A 16,162-nucleotide genomic window follows, 5' to 3' on the forward strand; every position below is an offset into this window, starting at 1 on the left:
GCTTTATACTGCAAAACATGTCAGTGCTCTCCAAGTTATATATTACCATTGCTAATAAGTACTATTTCTGGTTGTATACAGGACCTTTCTAGATATAGCAGCTGAAGTGGGATTATGGGTGATTCTACGCCCAGGGCCATATATATGCTCAGAGTGGGATCTGGGAGGATTACCTAGGTGAGTGTATACAAGCTGTATTGTGAGTTACAGGGGCCACTCACAGCTGTGTGTCCCAGTATCTCCTTTCTGCTGCATATGTGACAGGAATTTATCATCTTCCCATGCGTCCCGCTCTGGCACGGTTTCTCTTCACAGCTGGCTACTGCGAGACAAGGACATGCAACTACGCACAACATATAAAGGCTTTGTGGAGGCGACTGAAGCATATTTTGATCAGCTTATATCCACAGTGGCTGGACATCAAGTGAGTGTAACATCTGTCTGGTTACAGGATGAAAAATCTAACACCATTTTTTTCACCAAATACAAATACCTTAAAGTCTGAGATATGATTGTCCTACTGTTGGGTTCATAACCGAATGTGATTAAACCTCTGAAAAATAACCAAGCAGCAGATCAATTTCACGTGGGATTGACCTTTAAAGTAAAACTGTACCCAGGATGTGGACACTCATGTATTTTAAATAAGCTTTAAAAACAAGCCCTCACTGACCTCTGTAACTGCAGGCACTGTGGAATAATTAATGTCCAAAGTTCAAAAGAGAAGCAGTTAAGTCATTGAAGTGGGGGCTCATCACTCTGTTCTTCTCTCTTTTGTGCCTGTGTGTTTGCAATTCAGATTAGAAGACTTGCAGGTTGCCAAGTCATTGCTAGCAGGAAGGACCGAAACATTCAAGGGAGGAAAAGTGAAAGAGAGAGCATTATTTTGGGATTTTTTTTATCATTCTACAGCACTTTGATTGCTGGTTCAGTCAACTATGCAGCTGAATCAGAGGTCAAAGCAAGCTCTCTATGATCTTACTACTCTTTATCCCCAAGTATCTCTGTTTTTTTCAGATTCTTCTCAGCTGAAGCCCCAATGAAGGGAGTCTGTCTCTCCTCTACCTATCACAGGGACCCAGGTGTTAGTTATGGTACACCAGAGATCTGCCTACATACTTTAAGCATTTCCAGACCTATTTATGGCACTTAATGTAGTTAGGCTTTAAGAAATTAGTAGAAGGGAAAGCAATGTCAGAAATGACCGTCATTCCTCTACCTGCAAGTGATTAATTTTTGCAGACTTTTATAATGGATTTGATGAATTTGCATACAGCAGAGGTCTCAAAACGTTTTAAACAAATGGCCAGTTTACTGTCCTTTAGACTTTAGAGGGGCTGGTGGTGGTAGAAAATATCCCAACATCATTGGGAGTGAACAGTGCCTCAGGCTTGATGGTCAGTGGAGATTCAAAAAAATTACTTAACACCTGAGATCAGTAGGCTGAGGAATACCCATAATTGGTATTAGTGGTAGGAATAATGCCCCATCATTGGTATCGGTTGGAGTAATATTTCCCCATCATTGGTATCAGTGGGAGGAATAGTGCCACGTCATTGGTATCAGTGGGAGCAATAGCGCCCCATCATTGGTATTAGTGGTAGGAATAGTGCCACATCATTGGTATTATTGGTAGGAATAGTGCCCCATATTCGTATTATTGGGAGGAATAGTGCCCCATCATTGGTACTAGTGGGAGGAATAGTGCCCCTTATTGGTATTAGTGGTAGGAATAGTGCCCAATCATTGGTATTATTGGTAGGAACAGTGCCCTATCATTGGTATTAGTTGGAGGAATAGTGCCCCATCATTGGTATTACTGGTAGGAATAGTGCCCCATCATTGGTATTACTGGTAGGAATAGTGCCCAATATTGGTATTATTGGGAGGAATAGTGCCCAATATTGGTATTATTGGGAGGAATAGTGCCCCATCATTGGTATCAGTGGGAGGAATAGTGCCCCATCATTGGTATTAGTGGGAGGAATAGCGCCCCATCATTGGTATTAGTGGTAGGAATAGCGCCCCATCATTGGTATTAGTGGTAGGAATAGTGCCCCATCATTGGTATTAGTGGTAGGAATAGTGCCCAATATTGGTATTATTGGGAGGAATAGTGCCCCATCATTGGTATTAGTGGTAGGAATAGTGCCCCATTATTGGTATTAGTGGTAGGAATAGTGCCCAATATTGGTATTATTGGGAGGAATAGTGCCCCATCATTGGTATTAGTGGTAGGAATAGTGCCCCATCATTGGTATTAGTGGTAGGAATAGTGCCCCATCATTGGTATTATTGGGAGGAATAGTGCTCCATCATTGGTATTATTGGGAGGAATAGTGCCCCATCATTGGTATTGTATAATTGGGAGGAATAGTGCCCCATCATTGGTATCAGTGGGAGGAATAGTGCCCCATATTAGTAGGAATAGTTCCAATGGCTTCAGTGCCTGGAACAAGTGTTTACAGTTGTGGCCAAAATTATTCAACCCCCAATGCTGTAAAGGGGTTTAGGGACTATAGTGTACATTTGGAATTGTATTCAGAATCAAATCCTACAAGGACGTTGTAACTACCCAAATGCAACTAAAATGACATCAATTGTTTATGTAATACAGTAGTAAATGGTTCTTATGTGGTTTCTTCATTGCCACAATTATTCAACCCCTTAAAGACTACCACTCTGAAGAACAGAGGTTCATACAGGTGCTTTCCATCAGGTATTGAAAACACCTGTGGATGTCACCGAGCAGCAATCAAGCATAATAAGCACCAATTAGGCAGCTTTAAAATGACTGTGATACTCAGCTCCTTCTAGACATTTACTGGTGTGGTTACAAACATGGTGAAGGCAAGAGAATGGTCCAGGAAGACAAGAGAAGAGGTGATTTCTCTTCACAGGAAGGGCAATGGCTATAAGAAGATTGCAAAGATGTTAAACATACCAAGAGACACCTTAGGAAGCATCATTCGCAAATTCAAGGCAAAGGGCACTGTTGAAACGCTACCTGGTCGTGGCAGAAAGAAGATGCTGACTTCGACTGCTGTGCGCTACCTGAAGCGTAGAGTGGAGAGAAGTCCCCGTGTGACTGCTGAGGAACTGAGAAAAGATTTGTCAGATGTGGGTACAGAAGTTTCAGCCCAGACAATAAGACGCACACTGCGTAATGAAGGCCTCCGTGCCAGAACTCCCAGGCGTACCCCCTTGCTGTCTCCAAAGAATAAGAAGAGTCGACTGCAGTATGCCAAAAGCCATGTGGACAAACCACAAAAGTTGTGGGATAGTGTTCTGTGGACTGATGAAACAAAATTAGAACTGTTTGGGCCCATGGATCAACGCTATGTTTGGAGGAGGAAGAACAAGGCCTATGATGAAAAGAACACCTTGCCTACTGTGAAGCATGGTGGAGGGTCAATCATGCTTTGGGGCTGTTTTGCTTCTGCAGGTACAGGGAAGCTTCAGCGTGTGCAAGGTACCATGAATTCTCTTCAGTACCAGGAGATATTGGATGGAAACGTGATGCAGTCCGTCACACACCTGAGGCTTGGGAGACGTTGGACCTTTCAACAGGACAATGATCCCAAGCATACCTCCAAGTCCACTAGAGCATGGTTGCAGAGGAAAGGCTGGAACATTTTGGAGTGGCCATCGCAGTCACCAGACTTAAATCCGATTGAGAACCTCTGGTGGGACTTAAAGAAAGCAGTTGCAGTGCGCAAGCCTAAGAATGTGACTGAACTGGAGGCCTTTGCCCATGAAGAATGGGCGAAGATACCCGTAGATCGCTGCAAGACACTTGTGTCAAGCTATGCTTCACGTTTAAAAGCTGTTATAACTGTAAAAGGATGCTGTACTAAGTACTAAGATTGAATGTCACTTGGGGGTTGAATAAAACTGATAATGCTGTGAGCACAGAAAAGACATTTGTGGTTATTTCATTATAACTGTTATGTTATATTTGTCTGACCTACAAGTGCCTCTTTAATGTAAATGTAAGCAAGATGACTGAATGATCAAAAGCAATGTCAAACTGGCCAAAACACTCAATTTCAGTGGGGGTTGAATAATTTTGGCCACAACTGTAGATCAGGCACTCTTACATCACATTGATTGTTCCTGGTTTGCCAGCAGGTTCCAGGTCAGTGATACAGACACCATTGAAGCCAGGCGACTACCATTCTCAGGAGGAGGTCAGCAATGCCAGATTCCATATTCCTAACAGTACTGATGTACTTTTATATAGTGTACCTTTTTTTCAAAAGTTGTGAGTCCCCTAGCTGTCATACAGAATAAGCATCTATGTTGGGATTTCTGACTCAACATCTTGCCTACTTGTTTCAGATCAGTCTCGCGAAGCAGTGAACCCACAGGGTGGGAATGACAACCAGGAAACCAACTGTGTCAGTAGCAGCTGCCCCTTTTATTTGAATAATTACAGGTTTAATTTAAATTGTTTTAGGGATGTTTAATAAAAGAAAAGTAGATTAAAGTGCATGAAATAAGAACTATTTTTATTCCTTCTTAGTAACCAATCGGAGACAAGCATTTACATTTATTTTCCACAATGCTTTTCTATGATGGATCACTGTGGGGCAGTATAGACAGTTTTTAATAAGGGTGGGATAGCATTCACAGAACACAATGGAAGTTGCTGAATGCCTCTCTTACAGCCTAAACCAGTGGTCAGCAAACTTCGGCCTGTTTCTTGCCTTTATCCAGTCTTTGGGGCATTATTCTTCCCAATATTAACAATGGGGAACAATTCCTGCCACTGACACCAACAGTGGGGCACTATACCTCCCACTGACACCAACAATGGGGCATTAATCCTCCTTCTTCTGATACCAGTGATTCCTCCCACTGATACCAATGTTATGACACTATTCCTCCCACTGACCCCAATGATAGGACCCTGTTCCTTCCACTGACCCCAATGATGGGACACTATTCCTCATACTGACACCAATAATGGGGAACTAATCCTTCCAATGACACTAATGATGGGGCATTATTCCTCCCACTGACACCAATGATGGGGAACTAATCCTTCCAATGACACTAATGATGGGGCACTATTCCTCCCACTGACCCCAATGATGGGGCACTATTCCTCCCACTGACACCAATGATGGGGCACTATTCCTCCCACTGACACCAATGATGGGGCACTATTCCTCCCACTGACACCAATGATGGGGCATTATTCCTCCCACTGACCCCAAAGATGGGGCACTATTCCTCCCACTGACACCAATGATGGGGAACTAATCCTTCCAATTACACTAATGATGGGGCATTATTCCTCCCACTGACCCCAATGATGGGGCAGTATTCCTCCCACTGACACCAACGATGGGGTACTATTCCTCCCACTGACACCAATGATGGGGAACTAATCCTTCCACTGACACTAATGATGGGGCATTACTCCCGATGCCAGGACATATTCTACTGCTACTGGCCACAGTTCGACAGTCTGAAGGATATTAAACTGGTTCTTTTGTTTGGAGACACCTGACCTAAACTGTCACATTTTACTTTCTGCAGTACATGCGGGGAGGAGCGATAATAGCTGTCCAGGTGGAGAATGAGTATGGCTCTTATGCAAAGGATGCCAACTACATGGAGTTCATAAAGACAGTGAGTACTACACCTTCTGTACAGATTTGTTGGTGCTGAACGCTGATTTTTTAATAGTAAATTACTGCAATGCTATTTCCATCTTTGCTCTGCATTAGTACTGAGGTAGTACAATTGATAAAATATACAAAACGCTGACCTAGGAAGTGCATTTCTATGAAGTATCAAATCTGTGAGCAGTGTATGCTAAAGCTGTGGTTTGAAAAAAATTATATAATATAGGACTGTGCTTTTGGACCTTTTTAGATATTCAAAAAATACCAAACAGGGCAGCTGCCGTTCTAAATGGTATGACCACCAGTTTGTAGGTTGTCAATAAATGGGAACAGTGCTACTCTTTTAGATATACAAACAGTGCAAAAATTGTGCAAACAAACAATCTAAATATATAGCCCCCCCTTCTAAAGTGCTAATATTATGGGCATAACATATCTAAATGTGCTTTTAGTCACTTACACAAACAACTTAAAAAATGTATATATAAAAGTGTCCAGTGCAAATTGAAGCGCAAATCAATCTGTGCATCACTACAACATAAATCTCATCACATATATATATAAACTCAAAAATATTAAAGTGTCCAGTGCAATCCATATATAAAGTGCAAGTGATATAATGTCCGACAAATTATAAAGTCCAGCATATATTCTTGCAAACTCCAAACCATTCCACCACGCCAAGTGAGATTCTGCTATATTAGTGACACCCTTATGAAATCACCATACAGTGCTCGTCCACCACCTAATAGCTTAAATGAACTCACCAGAGCGATATGCTGATCAAGCTATAAACCAGCAAAAACACCTGTTACAGTATCTCACAAAAGTCAGTACACCCCTCACATTTTTGTAAATGTTTTATTATACCCTTTCAAGTGACCAAACTGAAGAAATGACAAAGAAATGTAAAGTAGTGAGTGTACAGCTTGAAGAGCAGGATCCAGGCCGCTCTGTGCAAAACCACTGCACACAGCAGGTAAGTATGTTTGCTATTTTACACAAAAAAAAAAATTAACCTTTTAGAATTACTTTAAATAAAGTATATACAGTGTCTCACAGAAGTGAGTCCACCCCTCACATTTTTGTAAATATTTTATTATATCTTTCCATGTGACAACACTGAAGAAATGGCACTTTGCTACAATGTGATGTAGTCAGTGTACAGCGTGTATAACATGTAAATTTTCTGTCCCCTCAAAATAACTCAAGACCCAGCCATTAATGTCTAAACCGCTGGCAACAAAAGTGAGTCCACCCCTAAGTGACAATGTCAAATTGGGCCCAAAGTGTCAATATTTTGTGTGGCCGCCATTATTTTCCAGCACTGCCATAACCGTCTTGGGCATGGAGTTCACCAGAGCTTCACAGGTTTCCACTGGAGTCCTCTTCCACTCCTCCATGACGACATCACGGAGCTGGTGGATGTTAGAGACCTTGCGCTCCTCCACCTTCTGTTTTGAGGATGCCCCACAGATGCGCAATAGGGTTTAGGTCTGGAGCCATGCTTGGCCAGTCCATCACCTTTACCCTCAGCTTCTTTAGCAAGTCAGTGGTCATCTTGGAGGTGTGTTTGGGGTCGTTATGTTGGAATACTGCCCTGCGGCCCAGTCTCCGAAGGGAGGGGATCATGCTCTGCTTCAGTATGTCACAGTACATGTCGGCATTCATGGTTCCCTGAATGAACTGTAGCTCCCCAGTACCGGCAGCAGTCATGCAGCCCCAGACCATGACACTCCCACCACCATGCTTGACTGTAGGCAAGACACACTTGTCTTTGTACCCCTCACCTGGTTGCTGCCACACACGCTTGACACCATCTGAACCAAATCCGTGTATCTTAGTGTCATCAGACCACAGGACATGGTTCCAGTAATCCATGTGCTTAGTCTGCTTGTCTTCAGCAAACTGTTTCCAGGCTTTCTTTAGAAGAGGCTTCCTTCTGGGACAACAGCCATGGAGACCAATTTGATGCAGTGTCCGGCGTATGGTCTGAGCACTGACAGGCTGAGCCCCCACCCCTTCAACCTCTGCAGCAATGCTGGCAGCACTCATACGTCTATTTCCCAAAGACAACCTCTGGATATGACGCTGAGCACGTGCACTCAACCTCTTTGGTTGACCATGGCGAGGCCTGTTCTGCGTGGATCCTGTCCTGTTAAACCGCTGTATGGTCTTGGTCACCGTGCTGCAGCTCAGTTTCAGGGTCTTGGCAATCTTCTTATAGCCTAGGCCAGTGATGGTGAACCTTTTTGAGCCCGAGTGCCCAAAACTGCAACACAAACCAACTTTTTTATTTCAAAGTGCCAACACTGCAATTAACCACTTGCCTACCTGGACGCACTGACAGACGGCACTGATCGGTGGCACTGCTGGGCATCATTGGGTGGCACTGATGGGCAGCACTGATGGGCGACACTGCTGGGCACTGACAGGTGGCACTGATGGGCAGCACTGATGGGCGACACTGCTGGGCACTGACAGGTGGCACTGCTGGGCAGCACTGACAGGTGGCACTGCTGGGCAGCGCTGCGACACTGCTGGGCACTGATGGGTGACACTGCTGGGCACTGATGGATGACACTGCTGGGCATCATTGATGGGTGGCACTGATGGGCAGCACTGATGGGCGACATTGCTGGGCAGCACTGACAGGTGGCACTGCTGGGCAGCACTGACAGGTGGCACTGCTGGGCAGCACTGACAGGTGGCACTGCTGGGCAGCACTGACAGGCGACACTGTTGGGCACTGACGGGTGACACTGCTGGGCACTGATGGATGGCACTGCTGGGCATCATTGATGGTTGGCACTGATGGGCAGCACTGATGGGCGATACTGCTGGGCACTGACAGGTGGCACTGCTGGGCAGCACTGACAGGTGGCACTGCTGGGCAGCACTGACAGGCGACACTGCTGGGCACTGATGGATGGCACTGCTGGGCATCATTGATGGATGGCACTGATGGGCAGCACTGATGGGCGACACTGCTGGGCACTGACAGGCGACACTGCTGGGCACTGATGGATGACACTGCAAGCAATCTCACCTCTGGCAGCGTCAGTGTGGCTTCCAACCCAGCAGCTCATTCCCATCCACGCTGAACACGTTGCCCCTGGCCCCGGAGCAGTGTGGGAGCAGTGTGGGAGCAGTGTGGGAGCCTCTTCCTCTCTTCCGCGCCCATCCCCGGGTACATCACCCCTGGTGCCAGAGCCGCATTGGAGCCGTTTCCTCTCGTCCACGCCCACCCTGGGCCAGAGACATGTGGGAAATGTAGTTTGATGCGGATCCAGTGTGGACGAGATCTGGATGGCCGGTCCATGCACGCTCATCATTCTCTTCTTCCTGGCGTGCCCACTGAGATGGCTCTGCGTGCCAGCTCTGGCACGCGTGCCATAGGTTCGCCATCACTGGCCTAGGCCATCTTTATGTAGAGCAAAAATTCTCTGAAAAGTGGCTGCAAATGTAATTCATTTAGCATTTACATTTGTTTTAAGAGATGAAGTCTGAAACATACAAAAGTTACAAAGTCCCAGGTTTTTGAAAAGTAAGATACAGTATATAAAAAGTGTCCCCCACTATATTTTTTATTTGAAGTACATTGGAGATCATATTAGGCTTCCACATGCAGCTAATTTATTTCTGCTTTTTACTTTACTGTACTAAAACGGTTTCCTCCAAACTGCAGCCCACGGGCCAAATATGGCCCTTTCTTGCCTTTATCTGGTCCTTGGGCCACTATTCCTTTCACTGATCCCAACAATGAGACACAATTCACTGACACCAACAGCGAGACATTATTCCTGCAAATGACACCAACAATACATTAGGCATTATTCCTCCCAATGAAATAAGCGATGGGCCCTTTTACTCCCACTAATACTAACAATGGGTCACCATTCCTTCCACTGGCACTAATGGTGGGACACTATTCCTTCCACTGATACCAGTGATGGTGCACTATTCCTCCCACTGACACCAATGTTGGTGCACTATTCCTCTCATTGACACCAGTGATGGAGCACTAATCCTTCCACTGATATCAATGATGGAGCACTAATCCTTCCACTGATACCAATGATAGGGCACTAATCCTTCCTCTAATATCAATGACGAGGCACTATTCCTTCCACTGACACCAGTGATGGGGCACACTTCCTTCCACTGACACCAATGATGGGGCACACTTCTTTCCACTGACAACAATGATGGGGCACTATTCCTTCCACTGACACCAATGATGGGTCACCATTCCTTTCACTGGCACTAATGATGGGACACTATTCCTTCCACTGATACCAGTGATGGTGCACTATTCCTCCCACTGACACCAATGTTAGTACACTATTCCTCTCATTGACACCAGTGATGGAGCACTATTCCTTCCACTGATATCAATGATGGAGCACTAATCCTTCCACTGACACCAATGATAGGGCACTAATCCTTCCTCTAATATCAATGACGAGGTACTATTCTTTCCACTGACACCAGTGATGGGGCACACTTCCTTCCACTGACACCAGTGATGGGGCACACTTCCTTCCACTGACACCAATGATGGGGCACACTTCCTTCCACTGACACCAATGATGGGGCTCTATTCCTTCCACTGACACCAATGATGGGGCACTATTCCTTCCACTGACATCAATGATGGGGCACTATTCCTTCCATTAATACCAACAACCTGTCTTCAGCCTGCAATAGTTTGATAAATATCCATTATCCTTTTAACTGTGTTAATAGAGGGAACTAATTTGCTGCTGCGATTTACACTCTTGAGTTTTATTCTCAAGATACATTTTATTTTACAGCGGTGCCTTCACTAATCTCCAGCTAAAACAATGATGTCACTGATCACCATATATAATATTGTGAATCATAGTTGTTTGGTAGTAAATGATACTGTGCACGTGAGCTTGCCTGTTTAACTGATGTGTACCTTGATGCATTAGGCTCTCGAACGGCGAGGGATTGTGGAATTGTTATTGACATCTGACAACAAAGATGGAATCAGCTCGGGCAGTATTGACGGAGGTAAGGCGTCCTCTTCAGCATATAAATTACCATTGTTGTGCTGCTCTCTAACAGTTTTGCAGAGAGAAAATGATCCTTCTGAAAGTGACTGGCTCATTTTACAGTAATATAAGAGTTCATTTACCTGTTAGGTGTTGTTAAATTGAAATTCATAAAATGTAATAATTACTCTTGAAAACCAAATGCAAATGTTGCTTTGCTTGATGGTAACAAGATGGGCAGAACTATCAGATTATAGTATGGGGGGATCACAAAGGCTTTTATAGTTCCTTCTGATCTGCTCAACATAACTAGACTAGACTGGTGATCCCTACTCAAGTACTCTCCATTCTGACCAGCCTGATAATCTTTCAGTTCAGTTCCTGCTACCTTTTCCATATTTATTTATTTTTTTCAGGTACTTATATAGTGCTGTCCATTTACGCAGTGCTTTACATATATATTGTACATTCACATCAGTCCCTAACCCTCAAGGGGTGTACAATCTAAGGTCCCTGTGACGGGAGTGACTTTGGGTGGGGGGGCCAATGGAACACAGCTCACTTTGGAGAGGTGGGGAGACACCGGTCTCAGCTCCCCATATTCCCCTTATGTGTAAGTCACCCTGTGCCTGTTAGGGGTACAGGGTGAAATGTCCTGCTATTGAGTAGACATGTATAGGTGGGGTGGGGGGGTTGTTCATTGTTTAATGCCATGTGGTTGTATCCCATTGTTCTATTGTGTGTCTGGCTTGAGAGCAAACTATTATGGGATGTATGTGTATTGGCTTGGTGGGGGGTGTCAGCTATGTGTCTCTTGTTACTAGATTTGGTTTGCCCCGCCCTGTGGCCTTATGCAGGGAGGTGGGTTGTTCCCTTGAATGTATAGATCTTGTGTCTGTGTTAAAATAAAGCAGTCTATTTCCCGTTTCCCTAACCCTCAAGGGGTGTACAATCTAAGGTCCCTAACTCACATTCATACATACACATACTAGGGACAATTTAGACAGGAGCCAATTAACCTACCAGCATGTCTTTGGAGTGTACCCGGAGGAAACCCACACAAGCACAGGGAGAACATGCAAACTCCATGCAGGAGGCGCCAGGGTTGGGAATTGAACCTATGACCCATTTACTGCAAGGCAGACGTGCTAACCACTAAGCCACTGTGCCGCCCCATATTCAGGAACACAATTACAGCCATAAGGCTAGGCACATGTGGCTGTCCATAAAGAGCTGATCTTTTTCAGGAGTTCAGTAAGTTATTGGGATTCACAATTCCCTTTTTTTGAGAGCAAAGAAAATCCTAAATGTTTTCTTCATAAGTAACTTTTCAGTTTTACTTTATTTAAGATGCTCAGATAGAATGGGGTTCATCAGTGTGAAACACACATGTTCACTCGATCTTAAACTAATGTTTCAGGTTTTAGTAGATGCAGGAGAAATAATCACTTAGGGCTAGTTCACACTAAATCAGTGTTTCTCAACTCCAGTCCTCATGGACCCCCAACAGGTCATGTTTTCAGGATTTCCCTCAGATGAAACAGCTGTGGTAATTACTAAGGCAGTGAAACTGATTAAATCACCTGTGCAAAATAATGGAAATCCTGAAAACATGACCTGTTGGGGGTCCATGAGGACTGGAATTGAGAAACACTGCACTAAATGCAGTTTATGCGCTTTTTTCTGCATCAAAAATGCATGCACAGTGTTTTCCATGTATTCCAATGGCCCTGGTTCACATTAGTGCAGTCAGTTCCAGTCAGTTTTCGATGCAGAAATAAAAGTAGAACATGCTGCATATTTTTCTGCACAGAACCATACTAGAACATGGCAAACTGCATCAAAACTGCACCGGAACTATGTGGTGTGAGCTGTAAGCAAGAAGGTATCCGGAATGCATTTTTGTAGTGTGAACTGGCGCTTAAGACTACTTTCACATGAGCTGACTGATGGGGTCCACCTGTCATTTTTTCAGGCACAACTGACCGGACCATCCATTCTCCTCTATGGGGCGGCTGGTGTAAACAAACATGTGTGTGTTTACACCCGCCAACATCCAGTCCGATCCAGTCCTCTTAACACAGACAGATGGGGATCTTTTCCCCTTCCGTCTAGCAGATGGGATCAGATGGCAGTCTGGTGTAAATGGACAGGTGGTCCATTTACATCCAACTGTCCATAGAGGAGAGTGGGCTGTGTCTGTGTCCGCTCTGCATAAGCGGAGTGGACATGGACCTGTCATCTGCCTGCTCAGTGTTGATTAGTAGACAGATTCCCTGCTGTGCAAGCCGATTCTTAGCAGAGCCTGCCCTGTGTCGAAAGGACCTAAAGCGACAGCTAAGCAAATATGAAAACACTGTTTAATCTAGAAATGTGTTTTTACATATGACTAGCATATGTACCTAATCTTTCTTGTTTTAAAAACCCCTGTACACTCCTGACTTGGACTTTTTAGGGATAGCACAGTGACTCTACTGCCTGCATTGGCTATTGTCCGTCTAACACTGACAGCTTCCTTTAGGAGGACAGAGCAGAAGTATTCTCCTATTAATATGCTGCTGCTCTTTCATTGTCCATACTCAGGCTGAACGTGTAGCAGCAAGGGGGGTAGGCTTAAAGTCCATGGACATATGTGTCTATGGGCAGCAGAGGTTTCTGTGCTGACAGCAAGTTCACTACATACTCCCAGCACAGAGACTGAACTGTTAAAAACAAGTCCCTGTCTCTAGTAATGATTGGGAGACCTCTGATCATGTGACCACTGTGACAGCCAATTATGATGGTCACATGATCAGACAAACTTCATACCCCCCACCCACACTTTCCTCAGGCATATTAGCCCAGATAAAGGGATGCCATGTGTGAATTTATCTGGTTGCCTGGAGTTTAGCTTTAACAGTCTCTTGTATCAGAATCTTCAGTGTTGAGGTTTCTGCACACCTACCCTGGTAGTTACAAGGCCTTCCACTTTTCCTGATGGATTTCTAATTTGTTTTGAATTATAACACCTAAAGTGTATCTTTTTTTTTTTGGTTTAGGAATAAATGTGTGTTCTTTCAATGACAAGTATGTTCCTCCAGTGACAAATGTCTGAGAGAGGATTCCCCTAGCTTTGGAGAATATTTCTCACTTCCTGTTGTGTCTACAAGACAAGAAATAAAGGGTTATCTCCCAAATGGGAAACAGATGTTAGGGGTTCTAACCTTTCCATACGTAAGGAGCAATTAATGATCCATGTTTGTAGCAGCCCACAAAAAATATAAAAATGCTAAAATCCAGTGTGTGATTTACCCCCCCGTTTCCTGTGAACCTAAAAGTTGTGTAGCAAATCCATTGGATGACCATTGCACCAATATATGGAGAGATTGTTGTGTATGTTGTGATAATGTAAGTGGTAATAATACAGCAGCATTATGTTTTGAAGCAGGAAAGACCTGCATGTGGTATAGTAGTTTGTGCTTCTTGTCTCTGTGTATTTACTAAATACCTCTTCTTTTCTCTCTAGTTTTGGCGACCATCAATTTCCAGAAGATTGAACCCATCCTCTTGTCATATCTGGAATCCATCCAGGTAAACCAATCAGAATTCATGTTGTATCAGATCATTTGCAGTGGAAACATACTTAAAGTGGAATTCTTCATAATTTACACAACCAGTATAAAGTGTCTGCCCTTCCCAAACCAATATTTCAGTGTTCAGTGCTGAGGTAAAAACCTGAAAGCTTCTTGTGTCTCTGGGGGATTCATTGGTAAGACCTCTTCCCTTAGTCCCCACGTCTCACACCCGGTGTGCTTACAGACGCATCTCAATAAATTAGAATATCAACAAAAAGTTAATTTATTTCAGTAAGTCAATTCAAAAAGTAAAACGTCTGTATTATATAGATTCATTACACACAGAGTGATATATTTCAAGCATTTTTGTCTTTTAATTTTGATGATTATGGCTTAGAGCTTGTGAAATTCCAAAATTCAGTATCTCAGAAAATTAGAATATTGTGAAAAAGTTCAATATTGTAGGCTCATGGTGTCATACCTGAATCAGCCAATTAACTCAAAACATCTGCAAAAGTTTCCCAAGCCTTTAAATCGTCTCTCAATATGGTTCAGTAGGTTACACAATCATGGGGAAGACTGCAGAGTTGACAATTGTCCAGAAGACAGTCATTGACGCTCTCCAAAAGGAGGGTACATCACAAAAGGTAATTGCTAAAGTCGCTGGCTTTTCACAGAGTGCTGTATCCAAGCATATTAATGGAAGTTGAGTGGAAGGAAAAAGTGTTGTAGAAAAAGGTGCACAAGCAACAGGGATAACCACAGCCTTGAGAGGATTGTGAAGCAAAGGCCATTCAAGTATTTAGGGATGATTCACAAGGCGTGGACTATGGCTGGTGTCAGGGCTTCAAGAGCCACCACACACAGTCGTATCCAGGACATGAGCTACAACTGTCGCAGTCCTTGTGTTAGCCACTCCTGAACCAGAGACAACGTCAGAAGTGTCTTACCTGGGCTATGGAGAAAAACAACTGGACTTTTGCTAAGTAGTCCAAAGTACATTTTGCATTTCATTTGGAAATCAAGGTCCCAGAGTCTGGAGGAATAGTGGAGAGGCACAGAATCCAAGTTGCAAGAGGTCCAGTGTGAAGTTTCCACAGTCAGTGATGATTTTGGGAGCCATGTCATCTGCTGGTGTTGGTCCACTGTGTGTTATCAAGTCCAAAGTCAGCGCAGCCGTCTACCAGGAAATTCTAGAGCTCTTCATGCTTCCCTCTGCTGACCAGATTTATGAAGATGCTGATTTCAATTTCCAGCAGGACTTGGCATCTGCCCACACTGCCAAATGTTCCTATAACTGATTTAATGATCATGGTATCACTGTGCTTGATTGGCCAGCAATCTCATCTGACCTAAACCCATAGAGAATCTGTGGGGTATTGTCAAGAGAAAGATGATACACCAGATTCAATAATGCAGCCAAGCTGAAGGCAGCTATCAAAGCAACCTGGGCTTCCAGAACACCTCAGCAGTGCCACAGGCTGATCGACTCCATGCCATGCCGATTGATGCAGTAATTCATGCAAAAGGAGCCCCGACCAAGTATCGAGTGCATACTATACTGTGCATGGACTTACTTTTCAGTAAGCCAACATTTCTGTATTGAAAAACCTTTTTTTTTTCATTGGTCTTATGTAGTATTTGAATTTTCCGAGATACTGAATTTTGGGTTTTCACTAGTTGTAAGCCATAATCATCAAAATTAAAAGAAAGAAATGCTTGAAATCTATCACTCTGTGTGTAATGAATCTGTATAATATATTTCACTTTTTGAATTGAATTACTGAAATAAATTAACTTTTTCATGATATTCTAATTTATTGAGCTGCACCTGTATATTATTGGTTGTATAGTACCCCTGCTGGTAGGATGGGGGTCCTGATGGTTAGTACAGGCTGGAATAGAAACCGAGGTGCCCACAGGCAGTTGGGGCCCGGGAGTAATTCCCCCC

At 43.9% G+C, this 16,162-nt stretch overlaps 1 protein-coding gene across 1 annotated transcript in view; it reads left to right on the forward strand.

Annotated features, from left to right (window-relative positions):
* Positions 1 to 16,162, forward strand: part of GLB1L2 (galactosidase beta 1 like 2) — a 130,607-nt gene that overhangs the window by 81,721 nt on the left and 32,724 nt on the right. The window contains exons 4-8 of the mRNA XM_089655117.1: positions 82 to 177; positions 316 to 424; positions 5,548 to 5,640; positions 10,595 to 10,676; positions 14,163 to 14,227. Of these exons, the coding sequence (XP_089511243.1) occupies positions 82 to 177; positions 316 to 424; positions 5,548 to 5,640; positions 10,595 to 10,676; positions 14,163 to 14,227 (445 nt within the window). The remainder of the gene's footprint in view (positions 1 to 81; positions 178 to 315; positions 425 to 5,547; positions 5,641 to 10,594; positions 10,677 to 14,162; positions 14,228 to 16,162) is intronic.

This window comes from Staurois parvus, unplaced genomic scaffold, assembly GCF_062004578.1.
Source record: "Staurois parvus isolate SC_StPar_1 unplaced genomic scaffold, SC_StPar_1.0 ptg000820l, whole genome shotgun sequence".
NCBI classification, from domain to species: domain Eukaryota; kingdom Metazoa; phylum Chordata; class Amphibia; order Anura; family Ranidae; genus Staurois; species Staurois parvus.